This window comes from Centroberyx gerrardi, chromosome 5, assembly GCF_048128805.1.
Source record: "Centroberyx gerrardi isolate f3 chromosome 5, fCenGer3.hap1.cur.20231027, whole genome shotgun sequence".
Lineage (NCBI taxonomy): Eukaryota > Metazoa > Chordata > Actinopteri > Beryciformes > Berycidae > Centroberyx > Centroberyx gerrardi.
In genome coordinates, this window is record NC_136001.1 from 14,160,096 (window position 1) to 14,177,455 (window position 17,360).

Below are 17,360 nucleotides of genomic sequence, written 5' to 3' on the forward strand. Positions count from 1 at the left end.
TAAGTTACACTAAAGTCTCCTATAAATCTGCCTCAGGGACCCAAAGAACACTTGCACTTACTGCTCATTCAGTGCCTGCTTTCTAAGAGGTCAACAGGTAGGTGTGTGTGTGTTGTGTACAAGTACAATGCACGTGAGGGATTTTTTTATATTTCCACTTGTGTGGTGCAAATATTACAGAAGAGTATTAGCGCCATTGTAGGTGAAACTTATTTTTTACTGCAGCAGGGGGGAGGGGTGTAATATTCTGAGAAAAATTTCAGAATTTCTGAGATTTAAGTCAGAAATATGCGAGAAAAAAATGCAGAAATTTGCAAGAAAAAACCTCCGAAATAAAGAGTTTTTTTTATCTAACAATTTTATCTACATTTCTAACAAATTTCCTTCAATGGCCCTAATACTCCTCTGTAAAATATGAACCTGGCAGGCTTCAATGCCAATCCATTTTACTTGTAAGAATGAGCTGTGTGAACTATGGTAGCTTGGTGTGAAGTATGAGGGGATTATGAAAATATGGAATATTTAATTCCTTGTCAGCTTTAACCCACATATGTTTACTGATGATGACACAGTGAGCTAATCATCAGCTGACATGTCACGGCTTGGACTACAGTAACTGGGTCATTCCTGGTACGTACATATGCAAGGGGGAATCTTTGTTACTGTAGGTATCTTTGTTTCATCCAAATGAATTGATGGCCCTCATGTTAGAACTCTTTCTTCATGTAAGGCAGGGTGACCTATTGATTAGTGAGACTGTACCATAAGCAAAGCACTATGGGTTTGATCTCCACAACAACCAATATACAGTATATGCATTAACAGCCATGTGTCCTGTCAAAGTGTCCTTGAGCAAGACACCGAACCCCAATTTGCTCAGTTAAATGCCTAAAATGTAAAATATAATGACTCTGGGTCATGCCTTAGAAATACAGAAGATAATTTATTTTCAGACAACAGTATTAAGTGACGAAGACCCACATGAACCACAAGTAAAGCTTATAACCTTCAGTTTGTGGGAATTTTTTTCCTTTGTCCATGCTATAGAAACATATGTATGTGAGATAGCTCTATTTTACTCTTTCTCCCAGCAAAAAATGGGTATGATGTCACTTGGCACAGACAATACACATGCTACACTATAGCAGCTACAGTCAAGCCCAATTTCATGTCCACATAAAGCTCTTAATTACTGCTGATAGGGCCAAAAGGGCCTTGTTCTAAGCCAAGAAAAGCACTGAAACTACCGGATCATTTTGCCAAAGATTTTCAACACGTTTGCCTAAATAGTCCAGAGAGTAACAATTTCTCAAAGTACACATAGCCTATCAACATATTTCCCATATTACTGCGTGTAGTAGATATTAATCATATGAGTGAGAGTGGTACAATGTTTCAGACTAGTTTGAGGAGGAAATAGGAAGGTTTGCATGTAATTGAAATACCACTGAACTGTTTTGGAACCACTACAATTCATCATGACAGACTATTCTATTCCTCTCTTCTGGTGTCCCTGAATGTGAAACATCCCTCTGGGCCTTACTGTTAGTCTCTCCCCTTGGGCCAATTTTAGCTCAGAAATGTTGTTACATTGAGATGCCCATTTGATATCACTATGATGGCACAGAATGCCAGCGATGCCGCCCCTGTTATTTTTACAGACTTCAGCTAGATCAAACGTTTGTGGGGGGACAAAGCCACTCAGGCCCTACAACCGATTTAGAGATCAGCAAAGCATTATTAATCCACTCCGCACGTACAGTTTAGCTTCTATACAAAAAATGTACTGTGTAAAGAAAATTCCCTATAATCTCCATGATTAAAAAGCTTCCGTAAAAATACTGCAGCAATTCAACTTTGGAGGTATTTTGTGATGTATTTTCCATTGCTGTCCACAAATTCAACATCTGTCAATCCAGTTGAGTTAGGAGAAACAAATATAGTCTGGCATTACCTGACATTGAACTGACTGAACTTATAACATCAATATGGGGGGTTGCATTATCTTTATCCTCTGAATCAGGGCTGAAGTATAGGAGATATACATATACACTGAAAGAGAGCGGAAGACCTCTAATGTGGGTGGCAGAGGGTGGATCAACAAGGTTTAATATAGAACCACTGAGGTATTTTTGGGCCATTTCCAAGGTGACAATACTTCCCTACCCATTAATACACACCAGGACTCTATGGCCATTTTCACACTGTTGTACCAAACCTGAACTTGGAACTAAAAATCTGACCCCACTCCTACCTGAAACCCAAAAGACTCTATGTGGTGCCCAGGGTATACATATTTTTTTTTGTCAGATGAAATGTAACTATATCTAGAAATGTAGAGCTATTTTTCAATGATTTGTTTTTTGCCCAAACCAGACTCAAACCTACTCAAGTAAGTGAGAATTTCACCCTGAACCAAAGCACACCCAGTGTCCAGGTCCACGCTGTCCCAGTTGGGTCCTTTTTGGGTTCAGGAATAAAATGTTAAATTCTAGAACAGACTGAACTGAACAGTGTTCCGCTGGCCCGCTTCATTTATTACACTTACTGGAACTGGGGAATAGGAACAATTTTCAGGGCCAGAGCAGTGCAGGTCCAGGTCAACCCCCGCAATGTGTGAATAGCTGTCACCTTTCTAATCTTTGAGAAAAACACAATCTACGTCCTTGTAATTTACAATGAAAACAGGTTTTTTTGTTTGCAATTAACTTTTGACTCGTGAACGTTTGACACTGGTGTGTCATTCGCCTTGTTTAAAGCACTTTACTTTGGCTCTCCTCCTCATTACGTGGACGTGAAGAAATTTGTTGACTCTGAGCATCCCCAGCTTGTTGTCAGATTCATTTAGATCTTTCAACTCCTCAGAGGTTTGTGTCTCCAATGGCCTAACATGATGTCTGGCTGCATTACCAGATGTTGAAAAGTCAAATTCAGAGTTCTTAGCTACTCTATCGCTCTTTTTGCAATGTCTTGGCCTGGTTTCATGAAGTACTTCACTTCTCACAGACCGGTCAGAGCCAGTGACTGTGTGCACACTGGACTGAAAGCACAGTTGCATAAGATTACATTGTATGTCATGATAAGATGACAGAGGAAACATGCCATAGCAGCTTTTGTGCTGAAGAACAAATGATGAGAAAAACTCTGCTTATTTTACAACAGTCAGATACAGCCCATCACTGAGCAGCATACATTTGGGAGTATAACAATGACAGGTGTGAAAATTACAATAGCAAAAAGCCATCATCTCAGTATGTTTTGCATATATTATAGAATAGAAATACTTCAATAGGATTTCTGTCAATATTCAGCTATAGTATGTCCATAGTCCAAACAGGAGTGCTGGCAGGAATTCTGGGGCCCCTGACGAGATGTGGCACTAAACCCCCCATCCTTTAATGCCTCCACCACCACACCCGCCCCCCCAAACCCCACCCCGATATGTCCAACTGAAAACACTTGCCTTGTCCCCCTACCTGTGGTGCCCCTGGGTTCACATTTGGGCTTTCTGCCCTTGTTTGAGTGAATAGTTTTTCATAAACTTACTTTGAGTTAGTTTGTGTTAGAGTTGCACTCATTTGGAGCAACTGTCCATTGTATGTTAAATGCTATGTAGCAATACTGTACAATGACTTGATGTCCTTTTAAACTGAGTACAGTGTCAGTGTCTCTATTCCAAGATATCTCTCTCTCTCTCTCTCTCTCTCTCTCTCTCTCTCTCTCTCTCTCTCTCTTTATCTTTCTCTATCTCTATCTCTGTCTTTCTCTCCCTCTCTCCCACACTGAGCTAAGTCATGTGCTCACATAAAGTCTTTACATATTGTAAAACAAACAAAGACATCACCTCAAGTCCCTAAGGGTGCATTTACAACAGAATCAATATTCAGCGACTTTATATCAAACATCAAAGTCTGTTAAAAAAAGAAAAAATGAAAAAAATTGTTCTTAGAAACGCTTGTTAAAGCAGCACACCATCAGTAACTGGGCCTATTTTCCAGTTTGGCATCATCCAATCAAGGTCTGTGAAGTCTCTGCTTCAGGAAGTGTTTAAGGGTTGGAGTCAAATCAAAGCCAGAGGTATTGAAGTTAAGAGATCTCCATTATGCATCCCATAATGCAGTGCAGTCAGTCACCCGCAGGTTCACGAGTCAATGGAGAATGTGATCGGTCAGGTCTCCTTGTCAGGTTAGGTCCAGCCAATCAGGTCGCTTGTGGGGCTTGCAGGTGTGAACGTCCACCATGTCCTCGCAGTCCTTGCACTCTACAGCGCAGCACCACTTGAACTTGCACTCGCACTTGGTGACACTTTTGACGCGCATGGTGTCGTAGCCCCGCCCACAGCACATCACCTCACAGCCGTCTGTGCCTCTGGACGACTTGTTGCACACTCTGCCTGCTGTACCCAAGGAACCTGTGAGGAAAAGAAAAGGGTGAGATTCTCCTCTACTGGCTCTACTGGCGATTATTGCTGTGGCAATAAGATTACTCATCAGTCCATTTGATGACCCCACTTAAAAAAATGTATTAAGAAGTCTGACTCAAATGAAAACTGACTTCAAATAGTATTTCAGCCAAAAATGATACATTTGATGACAAGTAGATCAAAATCTATATTTAGGACTTGCTGTCACACTTACAGTGCAGGGGATTTTGACTCCAAGAGTTTAGTGTTTCAAAGGAAAACAAATGATTTACTTCTTGCAGATTAGTTGATCACATTTTGGTCTGAGAGGATTCTCAAGACATTATTGAATTAGACAGTTGATGTATATCTCTTGCCCTGCTGGTCATAATACCCAGGCAACATTTTAAAGATGTGTACTTGTTTTCAATACCATTTCGTATATGACCCTTACCAATATTATATACCACAGACAGTTTTTACCAACATTTGGCGCTTGGCAAGTGTTAATTTCGGACCCTGCTTGTAGCCTAAAGTCCCAACTGGAAAATAATGTTTCCCATTTCCATCACCTCAAAATGTTGCCCATGTACCCTTAAAGTAATAAGAACTTCTACTTTTAAAGTGAGTAGCACATTAACATTTTTTACCACACACACCTCTAAAGAAGTTCTTGAATGGTTGACCACCTATTGGTTGTTCTGGGCACCTGTAGTCATCACATCTTTCTAAATTACGTTTTGGAAAACCTCCAGTGATGACATGCACGCCCAGGGTAGCTAATGTTGGCAGTGACTATTTCTGAACATCAATGGAGGTTTGGATGCTGAAAACTGAAACTGTTTTACCGAAGTGAAGCATCACTTTTCCCACACTCTTGTAGCAGGGTAGCCTATAGGCTTACAGCAGAACAGAATAGTCTCAGACCCAAGCACAGAGGTGTGCATGTTAACGCTCAGGTGTGAGATCTAAGCCAGATCACATGCCATGTCTAATAACAGAGCATCCCTGACAAGAAGAGAAGAGCATGAGGGGAGATATTCCCCTCGGGCTTTAAGGAGCGGAGCTTAATAGTGACCAAAGGAGGGATTTGAAAAATAAGCCTTCATGTATCCTTAGGGTATGAATTCCTATACAATGGAGATTAGTGGTGAGGAGGGTCATAAGCTCCTTTTAAGATCACCTTTGCACCTTTAAACAAGGAGAGGCAGCCTTTCCTTCTAGTGAACACACCTTCATTACCCTTCAATTGTCAGCCTGCAACCAACCTAATAGAGGGAAGGAGCAGAGGATTTTGATAAGATAGTACCATGCTTTCTGCACACATACCAATGTAGGCTATCATAACTAGCCCATTAATAGTGAGTTATTGAGCTCCTTCACGCTCTATTGAAGGGATTGGATAGGAGGAGAGAGACAGAGCTTAACAAGGCAAAGCAAACACTGGGAATTAAGGGAGATGTTAAAGGTCAAATAATTGAACTTTAAGCTGTGAAGGAATGCAAGCTTTCAGTGGACGAGTCTCTGATTCTCACAGATTTTGTGAAACTGACACAGGGCCATGGTGATGTCTATTTGTCTTGTCTCCTAATAGTCCACTCATACTTGTAATTTTCCCTCTAATGAAAATTGGAAATATGGCGAAACCCTATTCTCCATCGGAAATCAGTAAATTATATACTATAAACTCAATAGAGCCTTCATTACAGTAGATTGCCGATGTTTTCTTAATATAAATCCTGCATAAAATATGGGCACATGGGTTTAGTCAAGCAGAATATTTCAATATGCATATGGCTCATAAAGCTGTCATCTTCCAAGCTGAGACAGGAGACATCGTCCCAGTAGACGCCATCTTGGTACTACATTTAATGTATAGTGGTTGCCATTGCATTTATATTGCATCAAGTGCTGCAAGAATTTCAACTGTCCACTAGCAACAGTTCAGCAAGCTTGTAAAACAGTCATGCTTCTGAACGGCTAAAGCTGCATTGTTAACCCACCTGCTGTACGGTCCATGAGGCAGTAGTCCGGTGAGTTCTCAACATATACTAACTCATTCTTGGTGCTTCCCTTGAAGTCCTTGTCGGCCACCATGAAGCCCGTCCCATCCTGGTTCATGGTCACCTCAATGGCCGTGTTGTACTTCTTGCGCAGGTAGTCTCCGGTTCGCCTGAAGTCAGACATAGCCAGCCAACAGGTTCTCAGAGCACAGGAGCCACTGACCCCGTGACACTTGCACTCCAGCTTCATAAAGCGCTTCACTGCCTAGAGCAGAGGTCAAAGGTGAGGGGGTGTTAAGTCTATGATGTTGCCCATGGCATGATGTAGATGTGATCAGTCTTGCTAGCACAGTTGTCAGCCATATATCCTTCATGGTGAGTAGATGTTACTTAAAGTTAAGCTCCTTAGACACTTTCTAAAACAAAGTCAATGTTTTAGAAAGTCAATGTACAAGACCAAACTCTAGTAAATAGTATAGAAACGAAAATTACACCCACTTCACTGATAACATCTTGAGTGATTTATTTCTGATGAAATTTAACCTAAAATCTGCTATAAGCAAGAGAATTCATAAAAATTGCTCGTACAATTGTCTAGTGTATCGAGACCCTAGGAGAATATTTTACCCTTCAGAAGGTAAATTCAGGTCAGTCACTTACATAGAACAGGACTTGAGAAAATAATTTTCAACAAATTATGTCAAGTATGTATGTTCTTTATTGACCAGTATCTATTTAATAAAAGGATGTAAATTTAAATTTTTTTGAAAATTTAATTTAATCAATTATGAAACTGGGACTGTACAGAATCTGTACTTGTCTATCATACTCTTAGGTTTACAACAGTGTAGAAAATGGTCTCAGACGCAACACAGATGCATGCATGTTAAAACTCAAGTGCAGCGTTAAAGCCTAACTCCCTTCAAGTCGTTTCCTGCCGCTCACCATTCGTCCGCAGCGGTTGTTGTGCAGGTTCATCAGCGCCCGGGCGTCTTTCACCATCCTCTCCCTGGCATCGACGAAGGCCTTGGCAAACTTTATGCCGTAGTTGATGTTGTCGCTGCATCCACCCCAGTCAAAATTGCCCCTGTCGTCGCTGGCTCGCCCGCGCTTGTGGCTGTCACAGCTGCAGATCTTAAGCTCCCCCTGACTGCAGGCCCTGGTAATGGCGTACACCACTCCTGCCGAAGAGATGGCGTACACGAACGCTGCCTCTCGGCTGCCTGGGTGACCGGGAAAGAGACATTTTGCAGTTATGTCATAGTAGTGAGAATAGTACATTACAATTGTTTGTCGAACATTGTTATTACACAGCAGCTAGTTAGTTTTTGGTACTACTACCCTGAAGTGTTATGACAATGTTATTACACATTGGTAAAAGTTGTCTACTGTCACGCAGTAGCAGTACAATGTCACACAACATACACCGCTGGTTTTGTTGCAACATGTGACATTGCTTTGGTCTCATTCTCATTTAAACTGTTGGTGTGTTACTGCACAAGTCTGCTCCTCTGACCTGAGTTACTGTTCGGTAAAGCAGCCTTTCTCCTGTATTTCCCAGGGAGAAGGAGCACAAAAATCAGTCCATTTATGGTGGATGGCCAGACAGAAGTAACATGTCAGCTATAACATCACAGTCCAGCCGACTCTCCTTTCACCTTTTAATTTGCACAGATGGCAGCTTTCTCAGTCACCGGGCTGTGTTTTCATTTCAGAGGAGAGGAGATTTTGGGGGTTATTTGGTCTGGCTTTCCCACCCACCTCCCGTCCTCATTCCTGCTCACGCAATGAAGCAGAACACAGGCGATATGTCAGGGAAGGCTTTGTCTGGCTGCCAGAAACATCTACCCAAATATTTACATCTCCTATTACTGTTTATACATCACCCGTGTGGATCTCTCGATCTGCTACTTGTTTTCGGAGAACATCCACTTTCCCAATCTTCCCTCATTCCCGAGAAGGTGAAACCACAATACTTTCTCCGCTCTTACTCTCCCTGTCTGTACTCTAGGGTAAAGTTCAGATGAATAAGAGGCCAAAGTTGAATCAATAAGACGCCTATTAATTCTATGCTTATTGGGTAACAAAGGAGACATTTATGAGGATGATAAACTTGGGTCCCCATTCCCTAATCACATGGAGCTAGTACTGAAATAAACAACCAGCATGCAAACACACGCATGCACAGATGGCTCCCCTCACACACACACACACACACACACAGACACACACACAAGGAATAACACTGAGAGAAGCCCCCAGTCACACATGCGCACACTCACTTCGCAGCATGACCCTGCCAAACACAGTGTGGTCCCGGTCCAGTGTGCTGCAGTTCCAGCGGTGGTGTCTGAACTGGTGCTGGCACTCTTTGATCCATTCTTTGGCTCCCTCGCCAATGGACTGCATCAGGTCCGGGTGCCGCTGGCAGAGCTGCCGCTGCTTGTTCACCAGGCCTGGAATGTTGTCGCAGATCACCCGGGCGCCCAGCGCGCCAATGTACCTGCAGGTTCACATCCAATAAACAGATGCAGCGTTGATAAGCTGTTGACCTTTCATACAGTATTGGTGCAAGTATGGAGGCCGCAGTCTGGATGATTGGATTATTGAATTATTTGTAATTGTTTTCCCTTGCATTCATGCCACTCTTTTACTTCAAATATCCAGGATGTCAAAGAGATTATTAAATTCCTCACATTCAATGAAAAGCATCTCTGTCCCTCTGACAGGCCCTTGCTTCCTGTTCTATTCAGACATAATCCCTTACTTTGTAGCAACTCTTAAAAGGGTGGATCACATGGTGGTGCTGTGACACTGGGGGGCCTCTGGAAGCCTTATAAACAGGACATGGGGACAGTCATCTACAGTACAAGTGACCCCTGAAACCCCAACACTCAGACCGTTGCCCCCCCCTCCTCCCCTAAGCCTGCACGCTCGACTCTCCATCCGGATATCATTATAGTCCCTAATCGCAGCCACATTTGTGTCGCCTGGCCACCGAGACAGAAACAGACGTAGCAGGCAGTTTCCACTCCTGTTATGGCTGTCCCGGTCCCATTCTAACTGCCACTATCTGCCTGAGCAGTAAAGCAGAGCAGAGGCACTACGTGTGTTTATTGTGTGTTTTACATACCGGCTGTGCCAAAAGACCCCTGACTGTCTCTAGGAGGACACACACATAGAGAGAGAGAGAGCGAGAGAGAGAGAGAGAGAGAGAGAAAGAGAGAGAGAGAGTCCTGTGCAGCAAGACACATGGTGCTCATCTAAATTATCACAATGGTTAAAAATAGGCCCTGACAATACAAACCAGGATTAAAGAAGTATTATTCATCTTGAGAGAAAGCTTCCAAGTCTCTCTCTTTCTCTCTCCCCCTCTCCCTCTCTCTCTCTCCCTGGAATTTCTCAGCGTTTTAATCACAGTTTATTCATAATATTTTGCATAAGACAGCAAAGGGATTATAGAATGTCAAATATGATAACATATGCTTTTGTTCTCTCCGGGGAAATTACCATTCATAACATTACTTACAAAGGGTGCATTTTCAATCTAAATCCATCTGTAAAACAGAGGGTAATTGTTACAGGGTGAGGAACCATTATTCAAAGACCAAGATACAGGAGGAAACTGTTGAATTAGGCTATGGCTAGATACATGCTGGTATAAATTTTCCAGAGGTGTGACCTTACACATGAGAACAACTATTTCAGGTGGATGGGGTGGCTGTGGAGTGTGTGTGTGTGTGTGTGTGTGTGTGTGTGTGTGTGTGTGTGTGTGTGTGCGTGTGTGTGTAGTGGTGGTGGTGGGGGGGGGGGGGGGGGGGGGGGGGTTGGGGTGCTACCTCCTGCATGTATTTTCTCCTCTGGGCCTTTAAAACCTCAAGAGAAATCATCAAGGGGCATTTACTCATGCACCAGCGCCTGCACCTGCCACTTACTATGGGCAAGATGGATGGATAGGGGAGATTCCCCCAACACCATTAATCTCCATAAACACATGACACCATTGCTGTGCTGAACATCTCACTTGGCATTGATGTTTTAAAAAAAACAACAATATCCACATTCATTACATTCCTAAGCAGAGGCAAACTAATATGAAACTATTTGATTTCTGCCATTTATTGGACAAGACATTTCCCAGGTATGGACAAGGAGTAGAGAAGTGTTGATTTTCAGGTGTGGTGGCAAAAACAAAGCAACAGAATGGCTTTATTGAGATGAACATTTTTCACACTAAGTTTGTCAAATAAGCAGACTGAACTTATTAGAGGCTAGACCCATTGCTGTGTTTTCCACAAGGCCATTTCCCATCTTTATATCTCCCAGAGGATTCCCATTTGACTGCTAATGTCAACCCTTTCACAAACAATTCAAGATAGGCAGGTGCAAACGGCCAAGCCTTTATCTCAATGTTTAAAAAAGGCTATTTGCTTTATAAATTAGTTTTTGTTGTATTTGTTCTACTTCCATCAGAACATTTATAACAGTTTGCACTTAATGTGTTCAACATCATCGCACAGATGTCAATCTCTCCTAAGCGTCTGAGTAAATGATCTGCTGATTAATAGTGATTGTAATTAAACTGATCTAAACGTCAGCAATGCACTTCAAAAGTCTCACTCACCACCACGATGAATCCACTCTTGGTGTGAAAATGAGCAGGAGCAAAATAAAGGTGAAGTATATCCTAGAGGCGGGTTTGGAGCGGTGTCGGGTTATTGTGCCATTTCGGGTTACATTTCTGATCCCCATAACCCCGCCGCTGTCTGATAAGCCCCGAGATTTCATCAGACAAAACATTTTTTTTCTTTTCATGTATTGGCAAACGCTGTATAATCAGGTACGAAAGTCCTTGACGATTGTCCGCCGTCCATCATTGGAGAATAAAAAGTTCACCAAAGTGGAAATGTGGGCTTAAACTCCATCAGTTCACCAGTTTAACAATGCCATGCAGATTTTCTATAAGTGCATCCATAATCTTCTTTGGCTACATCCAAGATTGCATTTTACTTTACTGTAAGAGTGACTTGAATGAGTCCTTCGGCTCAGATTCATTTGATGTCCCAAGCAGATGTTCACTTATTGTCAATAAAACCACCTTTTCCCCTCAGCTGTTGCGCACTGAATTTCAGGTCAGTGAAGCTGCAGTGAGTTGCAATGCACAAAATCCGTATGCTGGAGAAAAAAGTTAAAACTGTTGCTTTTCTCTGATAAAAGTTATTTAAATCGGGTATCGGGTGGAAGCGGTATATCCGAGGATGAGACAGACACTGTGCGCACCTTTCCTCCTGCAGCCAGGAATGAAGATGCGCCTGGAGCACGCAGAGCTCCAGTGCGTCAGCTGTCCTTGCCCCCCTTTTTCAGACAATTACAAATAGCGGTATGTAGACCTATAGACGGTGGGAGAGCGGGTGTATATATTTAGAGCGATGGAAAGTAAGCCCTGGCTGTGATGTTATGAGGACTACCATTATAAATCAACGCATCCCACTTTTTACCACTTTGGAACAACCATTAGCCTAAAGGCTACTGTCCCCCAACACAAAATCACTATGATATTCCTTATATTCCTATGGGGAGTTAGAGTGCGTCTGTGGTGCTCAATTGTGAGTTTGACCTTATCGCACTTTATGTGTTTTAGGCTATTTCCTATAGGCATTACTATAATATTCCTATAGGCTATTCCTATTTCTGTGTAGCCTATAGTATCCTTCTATTATACTTTTATTATAGGAGGAGATTTTAGTTCCTTTTTTTAGTTCGAAAAGGTCATGAAAATTATCTAGAGAATATTGTATTTTCATTTTAAAGATGAAAATTATTTTATTTCAATTACTTCTCTACAATCTTTCTTTGATGGAAACTTCAAAACCATTGAATACAACACAGAATTTTTTTTTTTTTTTTTTTTTGGAAGAAGACAGTAAATCATCACTTTAACAAGTGCATCAAAAAGCCTCCTGTGGTATATCAACCATGATAATCAAGCCTTATATTCACAGGGATGTTTATGGAAATATTAAAACAAAAACGTTGTATAAAATAACTCTTATTTAGTATCATACATTACACCAAAAGTTGGTGTTTCAGCGGTTTGCATTTGGTTAGTTTTATAAAATATTTCTACCTCAAAAGCCTAACCAGGGACAGGGGTTGCAAATTAGCTCTGGCTAGAAACCCTCAAGCAATGCCTGTGTTTCTTGTTTTTAACCTGGAACAATGTCTATTTGCTTTGTCCCTGACAAATAAACAAATAAATAAATAAATAAAGCAGGCATGAAACCACCAGGTAGGCTGCCTGTTGTCCGTCTGTGTCATCAGTGTAGAGGAGAAAGTTTTGCTTGGGGCACCTTCAGCTATGAGGGGTCAAGCTTTCATGCTTTGACACATCATTAAACAGGAACTTGGTGTCTCCATAGAGATAGATAATCCTTCCCGGGGGGGCATTTGAGACCTTGTTTCAGCAGCACATGCCTGCCTGGTCCAGTGTGATTGGTCTCAATCCAATGCATCTGGACAATTAAACTGGCCACATTCAAAATGTCATTGCTGTTGCACAAAAACCTCATAATTCATAGTGATTTCCATAATTTTCCTTGGAATGAGCCCAGGACTCAAGAAACCCATTCAAATGCAATTCATTTCAAATCTGCATGGGTGTCAATCTGAAAATTAAACTGGTTTCCTGAAAAGTTAATTTTGTAAAAGGTTTTCATCTGACAATAGCAATATTTAGATCTCATCATGCCATAAACTGGAGGAAGTGTCTATTTTCACATCCAGAATCAAACTGGATTGGATGCAAAATAGCAAATATGTATATCAAAGAGCTAACATGGTTACATTTTCCTCCAGTAACCTTTGGGAAAGGGCCATGGAATCATGTGGCCCTGTAATCACTTTGTGGCCCAAACCAAACTTCTGTCACTTTGATCCACTTTGATGTGACAAACCAGGTGAGCAACACCTGACGAAGAGCCTCGAGGGCTCGAAACATTGGAGCATTTCAGTACGTGGGCTCTATTTCATTTTTTACTACTGAGATTGCTCGTACTTCGCTGTAATGTCAGGTTTCTCAAAGTAAGGTTCTGAACCCAATCGAGGCCTTTTCTGGTGGAGTACCACAAGTACATGGTAGCATATGTTTTAATGGGCCTGAATCCCTGGGTGGGAGACTAAATTTCTCATTTACAGCTCCGAGCTAGACAGTATGTGTGTTTGTGTTTTGTTGTGTGTGTGTGTGTGTGTGTGTGTGTGTGTGTGTGTGTGTGTGTGTGTGTGTGTGTGTGAGAGAGAGAGAGAGGGAGAGAGAGAGAGAGAGAGAGAGAGAGAGAGAGAGAGAGAGAGAGAGAGAGAGAGTGTGAGGTCATTTTAATCAGTACAAATCCAGGGGCATTAGTCGGGGACCTAAGTAAAGGTCAATAACAATGCAACTGCCTAAAAATACCACAACACAGGCAGTGGAGGTGATCATGAGTGTGTGTGTGTGTGTGTGTGTGTGTGTGTGTGTGTGCAAGCTATCTGTCAGCTGGGAGTTCCCTGAGATTGGGGAAATTCTCCTGTAGCGGTAGGGGTTCACTGTCTGGCACTGGGACACTTCAAATGGATATTGACTGTCACAGGAATTGATCCTATAACCCTTCGGTTTCTCTCCCTATTCTACATCACACATTCTCATGCACACACACACACACACACACACACACGCACAGCCCAGCTGCTTGTCCTTCAGTTATGTCATATCTGGATATGGAGCGACACTCAGATCCTCATTACATGTGACCCTGTCTTTCTTTACCCCAGGACAAGCTATGGATTTTACAGTGACAACTCTATAACAAATTGCTTTACAGGGAGCAGGTGACGGTGGTGAGAACACCAGTCATCCAGCCCTCCCTCTCCCTCTCCCTCTCCCTCTCCCTCTCCCTCTCCCTCTCCCTCTCCCTCTGTCTCGCTCCAAGCCCAGCTCCAGCTGTGGTCTTTAAGAGGCTCAGTGTGGGGGCCCCCAGCTCCTATTCTGGGCCCATCTCATGGTCTGGGCTAATTTTGGACAGAGAGAAGGAGAGGAGAGGAGGGGGGGTGGTGATGAAGAGAGAGAGAAAGAGAGCAAGAAAAGGAGAAAAAGAGAATGGTCCAGCTCACACCACAGCACAGACACTTGGATGACAGGGATTACGTGCCTGTGTGGCTTCTGGTGACATTATTAGGTCTCCTCATCACTCACACAGACAAGCAGATGGACAGCGGGAACAAGCCGGATGGACCGACAGACATATTTTTGGTTTGTTGCTACAGCGGCGAAATGAGAGTGCTGTAAAGTCTCATGACAGGTTATGTGTCTCCTCCTTGACCTCAGTTTTGTCATCTCGTTCACACAACACGACAGTCCGGCCATGAGACCATGTGTCTTACTGTATGTCTGCGATGGCGCGCCACACAGTCATAAAGCACAGCGTTTAACTTCAATGTTGATCCACCCAGGTGGGACACATGGCTGCAGCAATCCTTTACCACTCCAATCCAGGATAGAACCAGGGTTCTGGAACTTTGTCAGGCTGGGACCTCAATATGAAACTGAATATCTTGCTCTGGGATCCAGCCTTCTGAAAAAATTATTACCCCTCTTGTCATGTGGGGTCTTAACAGAGGCAGAGCCAAGTTCCATTTTGGGTAAAAAAAAAAAAAAAGACATAGCTGTCATCCAAGTCACGCAGTAAAAACAAAAACTGAAATCAGTGTTTGAATGTGAAGTATTTAACATTTCAGACATGGATATGGAAGATATGAAAGCTTTGATGAAGCGAGGCTGGAACAGAGAAATTTACATGTTACTATGCCTGTGTACCTTTACAAATCACAGAGGAATCTGAGGATCTTGCCGATCTTGCGAACAAGGACATTTGGAAAAAAATGACTCCTACTCTCACAAATTATTGCTTTCATAAAAGTAAAACTCACCAAGGAATATTGATTTAACACACTGCATTAGCTGTCCTTTACCTTTGATTCACTAAATATCGACATCTTTAGAATGGAAAAATCCTTTCTTTACATTATTCAGTTATTAATTCCGGATTTCTTTCTTAACAATGCTATATCATGTTGTTTTTGGAGTTTCCCCCAGCAGAGGACGACAGTACAGGACAGTAGAGTGCAGTGAACAGCCATGCTGGCTGTCACAGCAGCCACGACACAGTCCTCACAGCTCATCATCCTGAGCCGGTGTTTACAGAGCCTGAGAAACATGGGGCTTTGCTGGAGGACCAGACGGGCCTGTGTTGGATTCGGGATGCGGCCCTGCTGTCCTACACTGGAATGTTAATTAGGTGAGCCGAGCAGAGAAGAGGTGACCCGTCCCGTTAACTGGCCAGCTCCTTCCCAAAAACCAGCAGGGGGATTTAGTTTGACAGACAGCCTAGCAGTCGGTCAACGTGTTCTCTGGATATGTCTGTTTTTCTTGATTGTCTTGTAAGACAGACTGCGTGGACTGAGTGAGAGAGAGAGAGAGTATGTGTGTGTGTGTGTGTGTGTGTGTGAGAGAGAGAGAGAGAGAGAGAGAGAGAGAGAGAGCTAAGGAAGACTGATAAGGGGAAAAGTATAGAAAACTACGTATATAGTACATTATAATTTGGCACGCTATAGCAGGACCCAGAAAAGATATGTATCGAGTAATTGCTTCCTTCTTTTCTGTGCACTTTCACAATTCAGCCCCCCACTACCACCACCATCCTCTTTCTCTGTTTGATTGCATCACATAAAAAAACCAACCACAAGAACACTGGTGGATGTTGTTGGTGTTTATAGTTGGTGTTTATAGTTGAAGCAATATTCCAAAACACGCAGTTCACTTTTCTTCACAACTAGGCAGGAGTTGAGGTTCTCTTTCCTTGTTCAGCATCCCAAGCCACAACCCTAAGAGGCATAAATTCACAAGCACATCCACAGTGCAAAGCCATACAGTACATGGATATTAACATGGTTATTGCCAGCTTAGTGATAGCTGCATTTTATTACACAACTATCTCTGATGGTTCCAACTCATTTCTGAGAGGGCCTAAAAACAGGAGGAACAGGAGCGGTGGATTACCAAGGTATGATCAATTACAGTTACACAATAAGAATCATTATGACTAAATATTACAAATGAAAAGCAAGAATACCCTGTTTGTTTTATATATGAGAGATGTTAAATATCAAATATCTGAGCAGTCACAATTCATGGCTCTTTGTGTTTGATCACCTACTGTAGGTCCTTATCAGATACTGACCCCTAGAGGACACTCTGTGGCTATACAGTACTAAAACACTGTTTGAGAAGCCATGTGGTTTATTCCTATGGGCTTTACAGTCAGTATTTGTAAAACATATAAAACTCTCCCAAAGCTTGACTCCAGCTAAGCAAGTCTCTAATATGTAGTGTCATCGGTATGTACAATCTAGAGCTGCTGCACTGAAAACAAGAAGATGACTTTGTGAGCTCATTCAGAGTTTGAACTTTTACTGTGTATCTAAATGCACTTGCATCAAATGAGCTTCCTTGAATAGTCACATTAGTTCTCAACCAGAAAATATCAGAAAATCATGAAGCTACTTTCTTTTTTCCCCCCCAATTCATTATCTACTGAGCTCTACATCGGGATGACAGCAGATTTTAGTTGGCAGGGCAAACTTGTCTCTCATTTCTGGCGATCAGTAAAAGTTGTTTACAGTTATGTTTACAATATACATTTAATTGTATGCATGGGAATGATACACAGTACAGATAAAGTTGATATTTACTTGTATTCCTCTTTAAATTTCCCCAAACCACTGACCACGATCATCAGCTTTCCCTCATCAAATTATAACTTAAAACAACCATTGATGGCAAAAAAAAAATACCCATATCACTGCCTAGTGGCAACATATCAATACTGCAAGAGGATAAATAAATAAGAGATGCATGACAATTTCTG

At 42.2% G+C, this 17,360-nt stretch overlaps 1 protein-coding gene across 1 annotated transcript; it reads right to left on the reverse strand.

The window, feature by feature from the left end:
• Positions 1-4,181: 4,181 nt before the first annotated feature.
• Positions 4,182-11,220, reverse strand: LOC139915343 (protein Wnt-2b-A-like). Its single transcript, XM_071903941.1, has 5 exons — positions 11,030-11,220; positions 8,688-8,908; positions 7,351-7,628; positions 6,406-6,670; positions 4,182-4,411 (listed from the first exon to the last, which is right to left on the reverse strand). Exons 1-5 carry the CDS (start codon positions 11,218-11,220, stop codon positions 4,182-4,184), a joined length of 1,185 nt encoding a protein of 394 aa, XP_071760042.1.
• Positions 11,221-17,360: the final 6,140 nt, after the last annotated feature.

Bases quoted from the DNA above. Each gene is read 5' to 3' on its own strand.
- LOC139915343 (XM_071903941.1), bottom strand. From the start codon at position 11,220: ATGAAAAGAAAAAAAATGTTTTGTCTGATGAAATCTCGGGGCTTATCA. The intron at 8,909-11,029 runs GTGAGTGAGACT...GTGAACCTGCAG, and splicing joins AGAGTGGATTCATCGTGGTG to GTACATTGGCGCGCTGGGCG. The intron at 4,412-6,405 runs GTGGGTTAACAA...TTTTCCTCACAG, and splicing joins CCTCATGGACCGTACAGCAG to GTTCCTTGGGTACAGCAGGC.